The sequence below is a fragment of the Oryctolagus cuniculus genome, chromosome 4, assembly GCF_051225735.1.
Source record: "Oryctolagus cuniculus isolate XC-2025 breed Fujian yellow rabbit chromosome 4, ASM5122573v1, whole genome shotgun sequence".
NCBI lineage: Eukaryota > Metazoa > Chordata > Mammalia > Lagomorpha > Leporidae > Oryctolagus > Oryctolagus cuniculus.
Window position 1 is genome coordinate 86,373,262 of NC_142870.1, and position 15,631 is coordinate 86,388,892.

General features: G+C 47.2%; 1 protein-coding gene across 3 annotated transcripts in view; it reads left to right on the top strand.

Annotated features, from left to right (window-relative positions):
• The first annotated feature begins 12,444 nt into the window (after nucleotides 1-12,444).
• Nucleotides 12,445-15,631, top strand: part of MB21D2 (Mab-21 domain containing 2) — a 124,919-nt gene continuing 121,732 nt past the window's right edge. Inside the window, exons 1-2 of one of the 3 annotated variants that reach the window (XM_089330846.1) lie at nucleotides 12,445-12,789; nucleotides 13,221-13,359. In XM_089330846.1, coding sequence (XP_089186972.1) covers nucleotides 13,353-13,359 — 7 coding nt within the window. In that variant the 5' untranslated portion in view covers nucleotides 12,445-12,789; nucleotides 13,221-13,352. The other 2 variants (XM_089330847.1, XM_051818908.3) reach the window with 2 other exon arrangements.

Genomic DNA, 15,631 nt, shown 5'->3' on the forward strand with positions numbered 1-15,631 from the left:
GAAGGATGTTCACTCTGTTTTAGTCCAGATTCTGCACTCCAGAGGTATATGCCCTTGTCCTGAGGCTAAAGTGAGACATAGCAAATGAAACCTTGGGAGCACATGTTGTGGCGCAGCAGGTTAAACCACCACTTGGGATACTTGCAACCCATGTTGGAGTGCACGTTGGAGTCCACTTCAGATCCAATTTCCTGCTAATGCATCCTGGGAGGCATCAGATGATGGCTCTAGTGTTTGGGTCCCTGCCACCCACGTGAGAGACCTGGATGGAGTTCTGAGCTAATGGCTTTGGCCTGGCCCAGCCTTGGTTGTTGTGGGTGTCTGGGGAGTGAACCAGTAGGTGGAAGTTTCTCTATCTCTCTCAGTCTCTGTTGCTCTGTATTTCAAGTGATAAAATTAAATAAACATAGGCCGGCGCCGAGGCTCACTAGGCTAATCCTCTGCCTTGCGGTGCAGGCACACCGGGTTCTAGTCCCGGTCGGGGCGCCGGATTCTGTCCCGGTTGCCCCTCTTCCAGGCCAGCTCTCTGCTGTGGCCAGGGAGTGCAGTGGAGGATGGCCCAGGTGCTTGGGCCCTGCACCCCATGGGAGACCAGGAGAAGCACCTGGCTCCTGGCTTTGGATCAGCGCGGTGTGCCGGCCGCAGTGCACCGGCCGCAGTGGCCATTGGAGGGTGAACCAACGGCAAAGGAAGACCTTTCTCTCTGTCTCTCTCTCCCACTGTCCACTCTGCCTGTCAGAAAAAAAATTAAATAAACATCAAAAAATAAACTGAACCTTGTAACAGTAGATTATAACAATAGATAAACACCTATTCCTGGAGGGGAAATTTTCCCAATCAAAGTCCATTATTTAGTTGTTGTGATTGCTGTTTATCTTCATCAAGATGCTCCATGTCAATATACAAACATGCAATTCCAAGGAACAGACAAGGCACCCCTAGCCACACTTCTACCCAGGTGAATTCATACGCTGTGGATGGTTGAACCCTGCCTTCCCTCCAAATGTGATGCAATAATCTGGTTTGCCTGTCCTGCAGGATTGTTGTGGGGATTAGTATTAAAATGAGATACTATACTGTCATCCGCATTATGTAAATATCTAGCTATATGATCCTAAGCCTCTAGACACATTCTCCATCTTTGGAAAATAATGGAAGAACAGCACCGCAAAGCAAATGTTCGGTTATCCACGCAGAAAGTTGAACTCTGATCCCTCTTGAGTGTTTCGCATGTCAGTTAATACCCACTCCTCGATGATGCTCATTTATTTAATACCCCTGATCAATAACCTCATTTCTCCCCAGTCTCCCTTTTACTAGCCTCTCTGATAGATTTAATTAAAGTAATGCACTTCATGAAGATATGAAACCAGGCACCTGATGATGTCACTTCCTGGTTTGGGTCCCCTCAGCTTCCCTTTCATAAAGTAGAAAGTGGGAGGGGCAGAGGGGATGAAGAAGTATAATTTATCCAGCATGAAACTGGATAAAGACTGGTCTGGAGTCCTCTAATTCCTGTAATTATCTTAATATTTTTAAATGTGACATTAACCTCAAAGCCAGGACACTCATTTTGAATGCCATAAAATATCATTTCTCAGAAGCAACGCTGGGCTGGTTAGCTCATTAGTAGAAAACATGAATTTATGTGTAGGCAGAAGAATGAGTTCAGTGCCAGGAAAGGGGAGGGCGGCAGTGAAGTAAGTAAGCTAAGGCATGTCTATTCAACAGCGATTTGCTGACCCAACAGCTATTCCTTCAAATGACGCAGGGGCCTGGGGGATGGCAATATCTCTGTGTTCCATGAAAATTACTCCTAGTGTTTCTTACACTTATCAGAGAATGACAAGACTGTTTCAAAGATTGAAACAACAGGAAGAAAGTGTTCTCCTTTCTTTGGAATGGCAGTGGGTGAAGAGTTAGCAATAACCAGCTTCTGAAAGAACCTGTCACCTGGATACAGCACCCGGAAAGATTCCTGTGTGACTTTGCAGGAATGGCTTGATCTCTCTGTTTTGTCTGCAAATGTGCTAATAGCTTTGGCGTGAGTACTGGAACAAGCACAGAGTAATCACTGTCTAAATAAAAGAGGTCTTGATGAATGTTCTATATTTCAGCCAAACTGAGCCACTCAATGTTTCTATGTACATCACACATTTTACTGACGCCACACTTTTGCGTATGTCATTTCTCCCATTAAGAATGTCACCCGTCTGTTTCCCTTGTGCTAATTTTATCCATTCTCCAAAGGCAAGGTCAACTGCTTCTTGTGTTCTCAGTTCTTCCTGCTTCTTTACCTGGAAGCATTGTTCTTTCTTCCAAACCTGCAGACATAGCATTTGTTCTTTAGCACTTATGGATTTGTAGAGCTATGTTTTTATGTACTTTTTTGACTAAATGTCTAATGTTCTGCCATTAGGGGGCCAGGGCTATGCATGATTAATTTCACAACGTGGCCTGTGATTTGTACCTAATAAATGTGTGTTGTGTAGGTGATGTGGTAATCAGTTTTACTGTCAGCTTCACTAGGCTACTGTGCCCACTTAGTTAATCAAACACTAACCTAGGTGTCGCTATGAAAGTGTTTTGTGGACGTTGGTTAATATCCACAATCACTTGACTTTAAGTACAAATTACCCTGGATAATGTGGAATGGCCTTATCCAATCAGCTGGAAGTTGAAATATCCCATGAAAACAAAACACTAAGCCTCACAGAACAAGATATTCTGTAGCATCATCTCCTGCATGAGCTTCGAATATGCTGACTTACCCTCTACATTTCAGATGCTAGCCCTACAGATTTTGGATTTGTCAAGCCTTCTGATGCCACAAACCAATTCCTTTAAATAAATCTTTTTTAAAAAATTATTTGAAAGACAGAGTTACAGATAGTGTCTGCTAATACTAACCGATAGAACAAAAAAGGGAGAGAACGATCCAACATGGGAAGTGGGATACACAGCAGACTCATAGAATGGCAGATGCCCTAAACAGCACTCTGGCCTCAGAATCAGCCCTTAGGGCATTCGGATCCGGCTGAAAAGCCCATGAGAGTATTTCAGGATGGAAAGCCAAGACACTCTGGCAAAAAAAAAAAAAAAAAAAAAAAAAAAAAAAAAAAAAAAAAAAAAAAAACCTAAATGAAAGATCTCTGCGAGTGAGATCCCAGTGGAAAGAATGGGTCATCAAAGAAGGAGGTACCTTTCTCTGAAGGGAGGAGAGAACTTCCACTTTGACTATGACCTTGTCTAAATATGATCAGAGTCGGTGAACTCAAAAGGCTTCCATAGCCTTGGCAACTCATGACTGGAGCCTAGGGAGATTACTGATGCCATAAACAAGAGTGTCAAATTGTTAAGTCAACAACATGAGTCACTGTGCACTTACTCCTCATGTAGGATCTCGGTCCTTAATGTGCTGTACATTGTGATTTAATGCTATAACTAGTACTCAAACAGTATTGTTCACTTTGTGTTTCTATATGGGTGCAAACTGTTGAAATCTTTACTTAATATATACTAAACTGATCTTCTGTATATAAGAGAAATGAAAATGAATCTCGAGGTTAATGGAAGGGGAGAAGGAGCGAGAAAGGGGAGGGTTGCAGGTGGGAGGGAAGTTATGAGGGGGGGAGCCATTGTAATCCATAAGCTGTACTTTGGAAATTTATATTCATTAAATAAAAGTTTTAAAAAAATGACAGAGTTACAGACAGAAAGAGAGATCGAGAAATCTTCTATCCTCTGGCCCATTCCCCAAGTCACCACAATGGCTGGAGCTGGGCTGATCTGAAATCAGGAGCCTCTTCCAAGTCTCTCACATGGGCGCAGGGGCCCAAGGACTTAGGCCATCCTCTGCTGTCCTCACAGACACATTAGCAGGGAGCTGGATCAGAAGTAGAGCTGCCAGGACTCGATCCGCCGTCCACAAGGCTTCACCTGCCATGCAACAGGGCCAGTTCCTATTCATCTGTGATATTTGTTCCATTCCCTTAGACATCCCTGATACAGGTGGAGAGGTTAATGTAGTATACTACATCATTTACCAGCTACACTAAGTGACTTATCTGAAATGAAAGCTTCAGGAGGACCAGAGTCTGTTTCGTTTGCTGCTGGATCCCCAGTGTCTCAAAAAGCATCTGACACCTAAAGAGTGGGTCAGAAAAGATGCCAAATTAATGAATAAAAAAGACAACTTTGTGGGAAAATACCATATTTCCCACGGTTGAGACATTTACTGGGCTATTTTACTAGGTTTTTGGCAATGGTGGCCATTTATAGCTTTGTAACAGCAATTGATGGATTCATAATGATGCATGTCTTGAGTAGACAGGAATGGCAGAAAAATCCAAGTCCTGCAGTTCTGGGAGTTTCCTTAGGCAAATCACCTCTGTTCTCCCCACCTCATCTCCACTTGTGGAATTAAGATTTCATGTGATGGCACTCCGATCTTCCCCTCTTCTTTAATATTTGAATTTTGTACATGACTATACCCTTAACTTCCATCTATTTTTGTTGTCATGCATATTTGAATATTATTTAGTGCCTGATGATAATTTCTTCATTACTAATCATGCCATCATCAGTTGCTACCTGAAATTTATAAAGTTGCTCCTTATACTGAAAGAACACTGCAGCTCAGATTTCTAGGACCAGACTTCTTTCCCATTTAGGTTTTGAAGAAATAAGATTCCTTAAGGCTTTTTACCAAAACCACAATTCCTTGTACCCAGGTGCTTTATCATCTTGGCTACAAAGCCCCCTATATACAATTCATCTTGCACCTGGGTTTCAGAACATCAAACCTTTCCTTTGAATTTTAGGGCCAGAAAATTATTTTATAACTGTTTTTCAGCCTTTCGCAAATACTTCCCAGGGTATTTTCTTTGGGAATCTATTGTTCCCTCTTATCCTGTGGGGAGAAATATTTCTGGAGTCTGATGTACCTGCTGGGTCGTGGCTGGACCCTAGAATCCCGAGGCCTTAGATCCATGCCCCAGGGCTGAGCTGCTGAGTGAATTTCAGCAGCAGGCTTTGCTTCCTCCCCCACCAGCAGAGAAGAAGAAGCAATTAACGAAGATGCGCCAAGGAGGGGGTCTTAATGCACTTACAGACTCTCTTCTCTTGGTTTTAGGCTAATTCTTTTAGAGTAAAGATCCTTAAAAAAAATCTTAGAACATCCAACTATGGAATGTCCAGCTGTGCACGGATGGACTGGGGGAAAATAAACAGAGGAATGTGTTAAGGATTTGTGCAGCGCACAAGATTGCTTTATTTGTCTTTTCATGTTAGCTACAGTCACAGAATGTCACGCCTGGATAACACCTTATCTGGTGTATTTACACATGAAGAAAAGAGATTCAGAGGAGGGGGAAGATTTTCCTCTGATTGTGGAACTAACCAGACTAGAACAGAACTCTCCTGACGTCCAGCCCACTGCTTTCATCTGAATACGCATCCATTTGGCATACTCCAAACAAATAAACAAACTTCAGGCAAATGTCATCAAAATGCTCACACTCATAGATATCCCCAGGACCTACGTGTAAGCACACAGAATCATCAGAAATTAATTAAATAAAGGGATGTGTTTTCTTCTTTCCTCCTTTTCTTCTCCTCTCTCACCTTTTTTCCCTTTGCCTTTGCCCACTACACTGTGGAGAAACATTCAGGTTTTGAGAGCAGGGTTTTGTTTTCTGCCTAGCAAATCCTAACGGAGAAGGCTGGGTCCGGGAATATATTTATGGCTGTTTGTGATAGTGTTGTCAGAGCTGAAGGAAGTCAGCATCTTCCTCAATGCCCTCTCCAGGTTTTGCAACGTGGAATTTAAAATGAGCCTTGGACCACAGCTCAACACATCTGGCCTCAGGTCAAGGGATACAACTCCTTGTTTTTGTATACTGCACCAGGCATGGCTGGAGAAGGGGCGGGGAGGAGGCAAGTTTTCAATAGACTTGATACGGTGCAGGGTTTAGAGAATCCAATCCCTTTGGACAAGGTCTGGAAAACAAAACAGGACTCACTATGATTCCCTGATCAGTTGTACAGACCTGCTCAGAGAACAGGTTTTTATTATTATAAAATGAATGTGTTAATTAACATGCTAAAGAAAAAATTTTTTTATTAATTAAAAAAAAAAACTTATGGGGCAGGGATCTCCTATTAGCTGACTCATTCCCCAAATGTTCACAATGGCAAAGGCTGTGCTGTACCTCCATCAGGACTGAGCCAAAGCAGGACCAAGGCTTGAGCCAGGAGCCAGAATGCAACCGAGGCCTCCGGCGTGGATGGTAGTGACCCAGTCGCCTTAGCCATCCCCACTGGCTCCCAGAGTCTGCATTGGTGGTTATCTGGGGTGAGGAAGCAGCTGCAGTCAGAAATCAAACCCAGTCATTCCAATCTAGGTTGCAGGTGCCTCAACCAATAGACTAATGCCTGCTCCCAGAGGGGGGAAATCTTTTCTTTTCCCTGAGATCTATGAATATAGATTTGGGGTTTGGGCTATGTGTGATGTTTGTGGCATGTTTCTGAGCCACAGGACTTCTTTGCACAAGGGGGGAATGAAAGAACTTGCTGGAACTAGAGACTAGGAAAGTCAGAAACAAGGAATATATATTTTTCAACTTAAAAAGAAAAAATAGACACAGTCTTTGATCTCAGGTCTTAGGTGAAAATGGCTATAAAACACCTTGTGTTTAGCACCTAGTGTAGCTCCGTTGGGAGGCATTTCCTTGTAGAAAGCCATTCTTGGTTATTCTGCTAACCGAAAATGGATCACAGAATCAGTTTCTCAGAGGTAAGAGGCACTGGAGGAGTCAGAGTCTGGGTTCCTCACCCACTGAAGAGCCTCGTCTGGCACAGCCTGGTCGGTGATAGATGGGTGACACAGGTCTCAGCCTCTCTTGTGACTGGGACTTTACTAATTCATAAAGCAGCACACTCTGGGCAGGGCAGCTCTTGCTTAGAACACCTTGCACATCCTCAGCTGCAGCTTTGATTTCTGAAGCTGTGCCCATCTCACATGATCCCACCCTCTTCAGCCACTTTAAAAGAAAAATTTCTCCTGAATTAATTAATGGATCACAGCAAAAGAAGCCAAACACCCCCATTCTTTCCATAACCGAGCATTACCCTGCATGCTTGGTGCATGGTGTGGTACCCAAGATACACACAGGGATAGGACACGGATTGGCCTGGAAGAGCTCAAGCTGGGCCTGCCTGCAAGTTCAAGGCTAGAAGGGGATGTAAGCTATTGGTTGTAACAGAGATGTCAGATTCCTCAGAGCAGCTGAGGGGCTTAAGACTTTGTTCATTTACAAACAACACTTAGTGCCGGTGCCGCGGCTCACTAGACTAATCCTCTGCCTTGTGGCGCTGGCACACCGGGTTCTAGTCCTGGTCGGGGCGCTGGATTCTGTCCCGGTTGCCCCTCTTCCAGGCCAGCTCTCTGCTGTGGTCTGGGAAGGCAGTGGAGGATGGCTCAAGTGCTTGGGCCCTGCACCCCATGGGAGACCAAGATAAGTACCTGGCTCCTGCCATCAGATCAGCGCAGTGCGCCGGCCCTCAACACGCCGGCCGTGGTGGCCATCGGAGGGTAAACCAACGGCAAAGGAATACCTTTCTGTCTCTTTCTCTCACTGTCCACTCTGCCTGTCAAAAAAACAACAACAACACTTATAGTTATTTATAATTGCCTGCAGTTAGGTACTTCGCCTTTTCTTGCTTTATGTGGAGAGGTCAAGTTGAATAGGCTTCCCCTCAAAGGTGGATCAACTGGAAATTTGGACTTAGAGGTTATTCTGTTGTAAATTTATTGAACAAATCGTCTGAGCTTAGTTTCTAAGGTAAAGAGGAATAGAAAGTTTTGCTGGCAATGAGGGAACTCGAGTCAAGCTTTGGGATGAGATCTGTACGGGAAACACTGGGTGAAGTATGTCCAATCCCTAAAAGGTAAGAGATTACTGGTGTTTTCTGAATACTCAATGGTAGCTAACAGTGGAGTCGTTGAGGTTTGGTGGAAGGAACCTGGATCGTTGCTCGGAAGACCTGTGTTCACAGCCTGAGCCTGCCATCTGGTTCATTCACTTACTTTTTCATTTGTCATTTGTTAAACACTCGTGGGCTTTCCAGATCCAGTGATAGGCACAGGGATACACCTGGGACCTGCTGCCCCATGTGGAACATGTACTCTTGTGAGGGGGACAGATGACATGTGGGAAAGCACAGACATCAAAGCCCAAAGGCAAACCAGAGTCTATAAGGGGCGACCCCAGCCAAGACTTGGGGTGCAGGAGGTCTAGAAAACCATGTCTAAATAGAGAGGTGATAGAGGACAATTACTGCCTGGTGACCTCACAAAAATCTCTCTGAACCTTCCTTTCTTATCTTTGAAGTGGAACCATCAGTACTAGTCCCAGCTAACCCACTATGGCAGAAAGTTGTGAGGAGGCAATGAATGAATTTTTGTGATGAGTGCTTTGTGGAGCAGTAAAGTGCTCCCTTGCTGCAAGGCATGTTAATAACTGTTATCAGATATCGTTATGTCCAGTCCTAGACTTTTTCTTCTTTCCATACACACAGATTTCACTGCCTTAAGGACAGCAGGAAGAGATCAAAGCAACAGACTGGGGCAGGGAGATTTACATTGCTGTAATTATCCGTGCAGCGAGACCACCCCGCTCCCAGGATTACTGGGAGAAAGCGTGGGACAAGGCTCTCTTAACCATGTGAACATGAAAGAATGGGTATGCCTCACTTGGGCCCCATCTTTTGGAACTCAGTCATTTGCGTGAAGAGAGTTGTCTATACTGTTTTGTGAACCTCACTAACATTTCAATGGACGAAAAGGGCAGAAGTGCCCCATTTGTCCCAAGCAGAGACACGCGCACCTGAACAACTTTGTGTGACACAGATTTAATTCTAGTCCTGATTATCCACCTATTCCCAGGAAAATGCAGTAGCCAAGTTATTTCCAAATGTTAGCAATTCCCAATTCCAGGTGTAACTAACATTAATTTTCAAATGTGGTGAGCACATTTTGCATGGGGATCATTCTCCATTGTTTTTTTTTTTTTTTCCCCTGTGATTTCGGTCACGTGTCATGGTTTTGCCCATGCCCCTTCAGTGGACTGGAAACCCAGTGAGCATTTTAGTAAGTTTGAAGTTAGCATAAAGAACAAAAATGGTGCTGTCTCTCTTCCATAGGCAGGCTCCCTTCTTTTTCTTCAGTTCTCCCTTCTCCAAGACTAAGGCAGTGGACAGCGTTTGTCTTCGAAGCCCCTTGCACCAGGAACATTCCACATGCCTGTGATGTTTGCCTTTTTCCTGCCTACACCTTCAAGTCATAAGAAAGCCAGGCCACTTGCATTTTTCAGACCTTCACTGAGAATCCAGCTGCCCGAGAAGGTCAGGTCTGGTAGCCTGGGCTGCTATTTCAATCTCTGTCAGACCAGAGAATCTTTGTTTAAAATTATATTTTGTTAATCCATCATGTGGATGCGGAGCTTGCTATTTTTAATTCATGCTCTGCACAGCTCAGTTATTCATGGCTGAGAGTTGGCCACAGAACTTCAGAGCTGCACTGAAAAACAAAGAGCTGTAGAGAAGCAAGATGAAGGTGTCTTTCACAGTCTAAAAAAACTCGGAGTGGGCCAGTGAAGGGATGGGAGTTTCTCTGTCTTGATTTGCTTATTTATTTATTTATGTATTTATTTATTCTGGTTCCCAAGTTTTATTCAGGAACCTATACAAAATATTCCAGATAAATAAGTTTTAATCCTCATCTTTCTCTCTCTCTTTGGTCCTGCTTAATTTGGAAGCAACATAATTTGTGACTCTTTGTGTTACTGGTTGGCTGCCACCAATCTCATACTGGTCTTCTTCACATATGTTTTGGTGAGATATTGCAAAGGTCCTTTGGAAAAAGTCATCTCAGAAGTTCCTTGTTCCTTTGATGGTTCCCACCCCTTCATCCTCTGCATGAACAAGTGAAGGAAGAGCCAACCTCAGTACTTATTTGGATGGCAGGCTCCGGTGGGGCTTTCTTGGGTCATTTGTCAAATCCAGAAATGTGCATTTTTATTACAAGGCTTGGGTTTTTTTTCTTAACATCTTCTTATGATTATTCTTTTTTCTTCATATTTCTTTCCATTTCCCTTCCTTCCCTTAGATCTGCACACAAAAGAGACTTGAAAATGGAAGCACTTAATTAAGACTCCAGTTTCTATAACTATATTTGCAACAACTCTTAAGTGATGCTGCGAATCATTGCTAGTTTACACTGAGATATGTAATTGTACCAAAATTGCCTGTGTGCCGACTCCCTGGACTTTGAGGGATGGTATTAGTTCATTCATTCACTCAGACATAATTATTAAGGTCAGAATATGGCTCAAGAGGTACATTAAATGCAGTGTTTGCAAAGGTACACAGAGAAAGCACTCGCTCTTGAGTTCATCTCCTGGGTCCCAGAGGTTATAAAGTCTCTGAAGAGACCAATCAGGAAATGATGGCTCCTGGTCAACTTTCTCTATTTTTCCAATTGAACAAGGGATATTATACCATCTTATCAGAGTTCTAAGAGAACCTATGCAAGGTATTAAGCTTCACCATTAATGCATAGGCTTACTGAGGGTCAGTAAGTCATAGAATTGTGATTTAGCTGATGGAAGGAGAACAGACAAGGAAGAACCACAGCAAAACCAATCATTGACACAGACTGCCATGGCCCAGAGCTAAGGCCCGACTGGGAGTAACTCCTGCTGACCACCTGTTGTCTCTCTATGATTATAATATCACAAAAAGAGGTAGAAACATGGGGACAGCCATGGGTCATCCACGCTTTTAGAAATTCACAAAGGTGGCTATACATTTCTGCTTGAAGTATTTCTAACTGTACAGCACAAGTCAGAAATAAACTCGAAAACCTTTGTGATTCAGGGGATACCTGCTTCAGCCAGCTCTCTCACAGAGGCCTGCCATTGGATCATAAGAGAAGTGCTGGTGGATGGGAATGGATTAATCTGTTCCAACCACTTGTGTGGCTTATACTACTGCCCAGGTGATGAGAAGTCAGGGCAGCATGGCAGAGGGGCAAAAGTCAGAGGTTTAAGTAGTTTCCTCGTTAGTTCATCAGTGTTTATATAGCACATGTCTTCCCTTTTCCAGACTGGACATGTGAGAAAACTTGTTTTGGACACCAAAAGCAAGACACTACCTGGTTATGTCAAAATCCTTCTCTCAGTACTTGATTCAACACACAGAAAGGATCCTTGTGTAGGGCCAAATGTTGTGGTGAATTCCAAGATGAGCCAGACGGAATCCTCACCCTCAACAATCTCCTGGTCTCATATTTGCACTCACAATGATTAAGCACAGTCAATATGCACTGGTGTCCCAGGTAAGCTTTGGAATGGGTGCAATGGAGGTTTCCAGGGAGGAGAGGTTGCCGTCAGCTAGGAAGAGGCTCTTGGAGCTCTCTGGGTAAGGCAAGCATGGACCGGGCCTTGATGAGGTGGGAAGGGAGTAGAGAGGAATTCTGAGGAGCGGGGAATGTCAGTGGTCAGATCTGTGCTTTGTAAAGATCTCCTTGGCCATGATGCGGACTAGATTATGGCACAGGCAATAGAAGCTGTTAACAGCCCACATCTATGAAGTAGTTATAGGATGTCAGTCCTTGCACTAAGGGCCTTGACCTGCTTTATCTCACGTCTTTTCCTTCAAACAACTTGCGAGACAGGAATTGTTATTATTCCCATTTATCCAGAAGACATGGCAGACACTGGAGTTCCTTCCAGGTCTCACAAAACAGTTTCTATTTATATGAGAACCCAGGTAAGACAAGGGAAAAAAAAACTGATCTAAATCAAGGATTGTGGGATAGAGAACAGATGGATGCTGGAGAATTAGGGAGAGAGATCACTCTTGTTTCTGCGAGCCCGTGGGCCTCCCAAGTGTTTGTGTCATCCATCTCACAGAGGTTAAGACCACCACCATGAGATCCCATTGCCTCAAGGGCTTTTCAGGTAAGTGTAGATCTCACTGCATCGTGGGCAGGGACGGGTCTGTCCACCCACCTGCCCGCAGTGAGTGCTCTAATGCTTCAGTTGAAAAAGAGAATCTTCTCCTAGGCATTCCACATTCACTGGTACCTAGGGCAGGTCATTTGGTTTCCCCTCCCCCACTCTCACAGCTTAGTTCCTCTATGTTTATATTAGAACAGGTTGAACCTCATTAACTCATTATGTGTTAAATTGAAAATGCTGTTATCCAGGAACATTAATTACCTAGGTCAAAGGGCAAAGGTAGAGGTACTTTAGCGCTTAATTGGAGCGGCTACACAGGTCTGGATAGTTATGACCCGCCACCCCCACCCCGTTTTATTTTTAAATAGGCTTAATCTTGTCACGTTTGGCAATCCAAACAAAAAAGCGCACAAGCAGGTTTCCTATTCCTCAAGGCAGGTTCTTTCACCGTCTAAACGTCTCGGAGTTCTGGGGATGGAGGCGGAAAGGCGTCCTGGTCCAGGACACCGCCCTTAAGCTCTGGCGGAGGCTGACTGCCTCCCCGCGGAAGGCGCACCGCAGGCCCTGCCCCCAAGGGTGGGGGTGGCGGTGGAGACGCCCACACCTCGCGCCTCTGCCCCAGTACAGATGGGCAAGTGGCAGAGGCGCGCGGAGCTCTGTCACTTATTTATTCCTGTCTCCACCGGGTGCGCTGTCCCTTTAAAAGGGGACGCTGGTGCTGGCTCCGCGTAACACGGGAGCCGGCAGCTTGTTGATTTCAGAGCTGGTGAATTTCACATTGTTTCCACTTCACTTTCCCTGCCCTGGGGGAGGCTCCGCGCCGCTCCGCCACCGCCTTCGCCTCTGCCAGCTAGGGCCAGGGGAGGGCAGGGACCTGCAGCATCTCCTGCGGGCGTGGGGCCGGCGGAGAGGGTGTCGGGGCCACACGCGCACCCTCGCTGCAGCCCGGCTCCTCCCGAAGCCCGGCGCCCGAGCGCACGGAGCGGGGGACCGCCCGCCTGGACGCCCGCCCACGGGCCGGGGCCGAAGCCCGGGAGCCGGCGCGGGGAGGAGGCCCGGGGGGCGGGGTGGGGGGCGGGGGTGGGTGCTGCCGCCGCCGCGGAGCTGCTGCTCGGCGCGTTTTGCATGAAGATGGCGGCTCCCACCGCCAGCAAGGCAGCCTCCCTGGGCTGTAACAACAAGCCTGCGTTCCCGGAGCTGGATTTCAGGTCGGGAGCGCGGGTGGAGGAATTGAACAAACTCATCCAAGAATTCACGAAGCACGACCAGCGGGAATACGACGACCAGAGAGCGCTGGAGATCCACACGGCCAAGGATTTCATCTTTTCCATGCTGGGTAAGGAGCAAACGGGGGAGGTGTGTGCGTGTGATGGGAAGCGGACGGGAGAGCCCACTGCCCCCTCTCCGGCGCTAGCCTTGTCCGTTTCCTTCCCGGAGCCCGGGGATAACCGGTCTGTGTTCCGCCCCCTCCCTCCTTCCTCCGCCGCTAGCCGAGCCGCCTTCCCTCCCCTCCTTACTGTACTTTGTGCAGGGTGCCCCTCTCCCCTCGGATCGACTGCTCTTTTGTTAATTGCTCGGCCGCCGGGGGCTGGCAGGCAGGTGAGGCGTTGGAGCTGTAACGTCTCCCCGCTGGGGAAGCCGCGCGGCGCAGGTGCGACCCCGAGGCGCTTGCTCCACGGAGGGAGCTGGCTCCCGGAGGCTCGGCTCGGCTGCTGCGCACCGGCCGGGGGCTCGGCGCCCGAGCGACAAGTCGCTCCGCCCGTCCTGCGGCGCGGCGCTGTCACGCCTAGCCCCCGGCGGCCAAACTTGTGGGGTGTTCCCGAGTAACCCGCCCAAGTAGTCTGGGAGCCCGGAGTTCCTGCAACTTTGGTTTGCCAATTGACTTCCCTTTGAAGCGGTCGGAAGCATTTCCGGTGGCGTCTCCTGCTTGTTGCTCAGCCGGGAATGCCTACTTCCCAGCTCGAAAATGACCCAGTGCGGAGCTCTGCCCGCCGGGGCGCGCCGGACCCCTCCTCTTTGTGCATTGTCCTTGCGCCGGGCGGAGAGAGGTGCCCCCTTACAGTCTGGGGCCGGGGAATGCGCCGCCCGCTCTCAGCCCCCTGCCCCTTGCCTACAGGTCCGGGAAGACTGTTGCGTGCCCAGTAAAAGGGAAATAACCCGGAGGGTTTGGCAGCCCGAGCGCCCCCCGCTGTGTCCGGCCGCCGGGATTCTCGCTGCCGAGCTGCAGCGTGGAGCTCCAGTTGGGGTAGCGGCGCCTGTGGTGCCACCGTGGCCGTCTAGCGGCGTGCGGTCCCGCGTTAACACCCGCAGAACTGGGCTTTGCCGCGGTGCGCTCCGCGCGTGCCTCCGTATGCGCTCCACAAATGCATCCTCAGCCGGTTGCCCAGGTAGTGGAAAATTTGATTTGCAGAGATCTTTCGTCTTCCTGCTGCAGCCTACTTCCTGGGTTTCAGCCGGCTGTGGGTTGGTTCTGGCCTGGGATGCCTTCCTCACCTGGCTCCAGTGGCTCCCTATGCAGCTGTAACACTAACGCTTTTGCAAGTTGGATGGAACCTGTTAAACCTCTGGCCGCTTGGTACCCTCTGCTCCACACCTCCGGAGTGTATCCTAGCGTGTGTATGGAGTTGAAAATCTCTTTATAGAGATACTCGCCCATTTAATTATTTAGTTGATTTAAAGGTTCTTTTTCTCTTATAAAAAAATCTGTAACCTGGTGGGTGTGCGCTTCCAAAGGGAAGCCTCCAAATGCTTCTGAGCTTCTGGCTCTGAAATGCAACTCGGTGATTGGAGGGTGGGGACGCGCACAGAGGCCCAGGGCGGTTAATGAAGTTGCCTCATCATGGCCTTTCTCCTTGGCATCGGTAAGAAAGTCTGTCATTGTGTTACTTCAGCACCCCCGGCAGATCTGGTGCCTCCTGGTCATTCACTGGGAAAAATTGTGGGTCATGGATGGTCACAGATCAGAAGACGGGAGAATGTGGGGAGGGGCAAGTTTAGGTGCTAGGCTCGTTAGCAACATCCAAGCTAACCTCACAGCCAGCACACTGAATTAGCCCAAACCTTTGTCCACATATAAAGGGAGGCTTATTCCAGGGTGCTTAATGTGTGCATGTGTTTTCACGTCGTGGGTGGCATTTGTGTTGACAGGTAAACGAGATTCACGTCTATTCCTTTTTAAGCACTTGACCTTGCAAGGGAAATCTTTGTTGCCCCCTGGGATTTTGGTCTTTCCACCTGCCAGAGAGAAAATTCAGGAGAGTGTCATTTAAAGCCTTTGCCCCTGTGGACACTAGAAGGCAGATGGCGAAATGAGCTTCCTGTGTATGGTGCTGCATTCATTTGCGAGTTCCTTGCTTTCCTTTAATGAGGTGCTGGCTGCTCCAGACAAGTGAAGGTTTGGCGACAGCAAGGATCCCCATGTGGCTTTACTTTTTCTGAAGCAGATTTTCGCTTGGCTCAGAAAAAAAAATCTCTTTCAGCACAGTTTGCTTCACTTGCCACAGCGCTGGGTATTTCCTGAATATATGAATGAGGTGTCTTAACGATGCCCGGCTTGTTTGTTAAAGTGGCACCTGGGTCGCGCCAGGCCCTCATTTCTGGAAGTTATT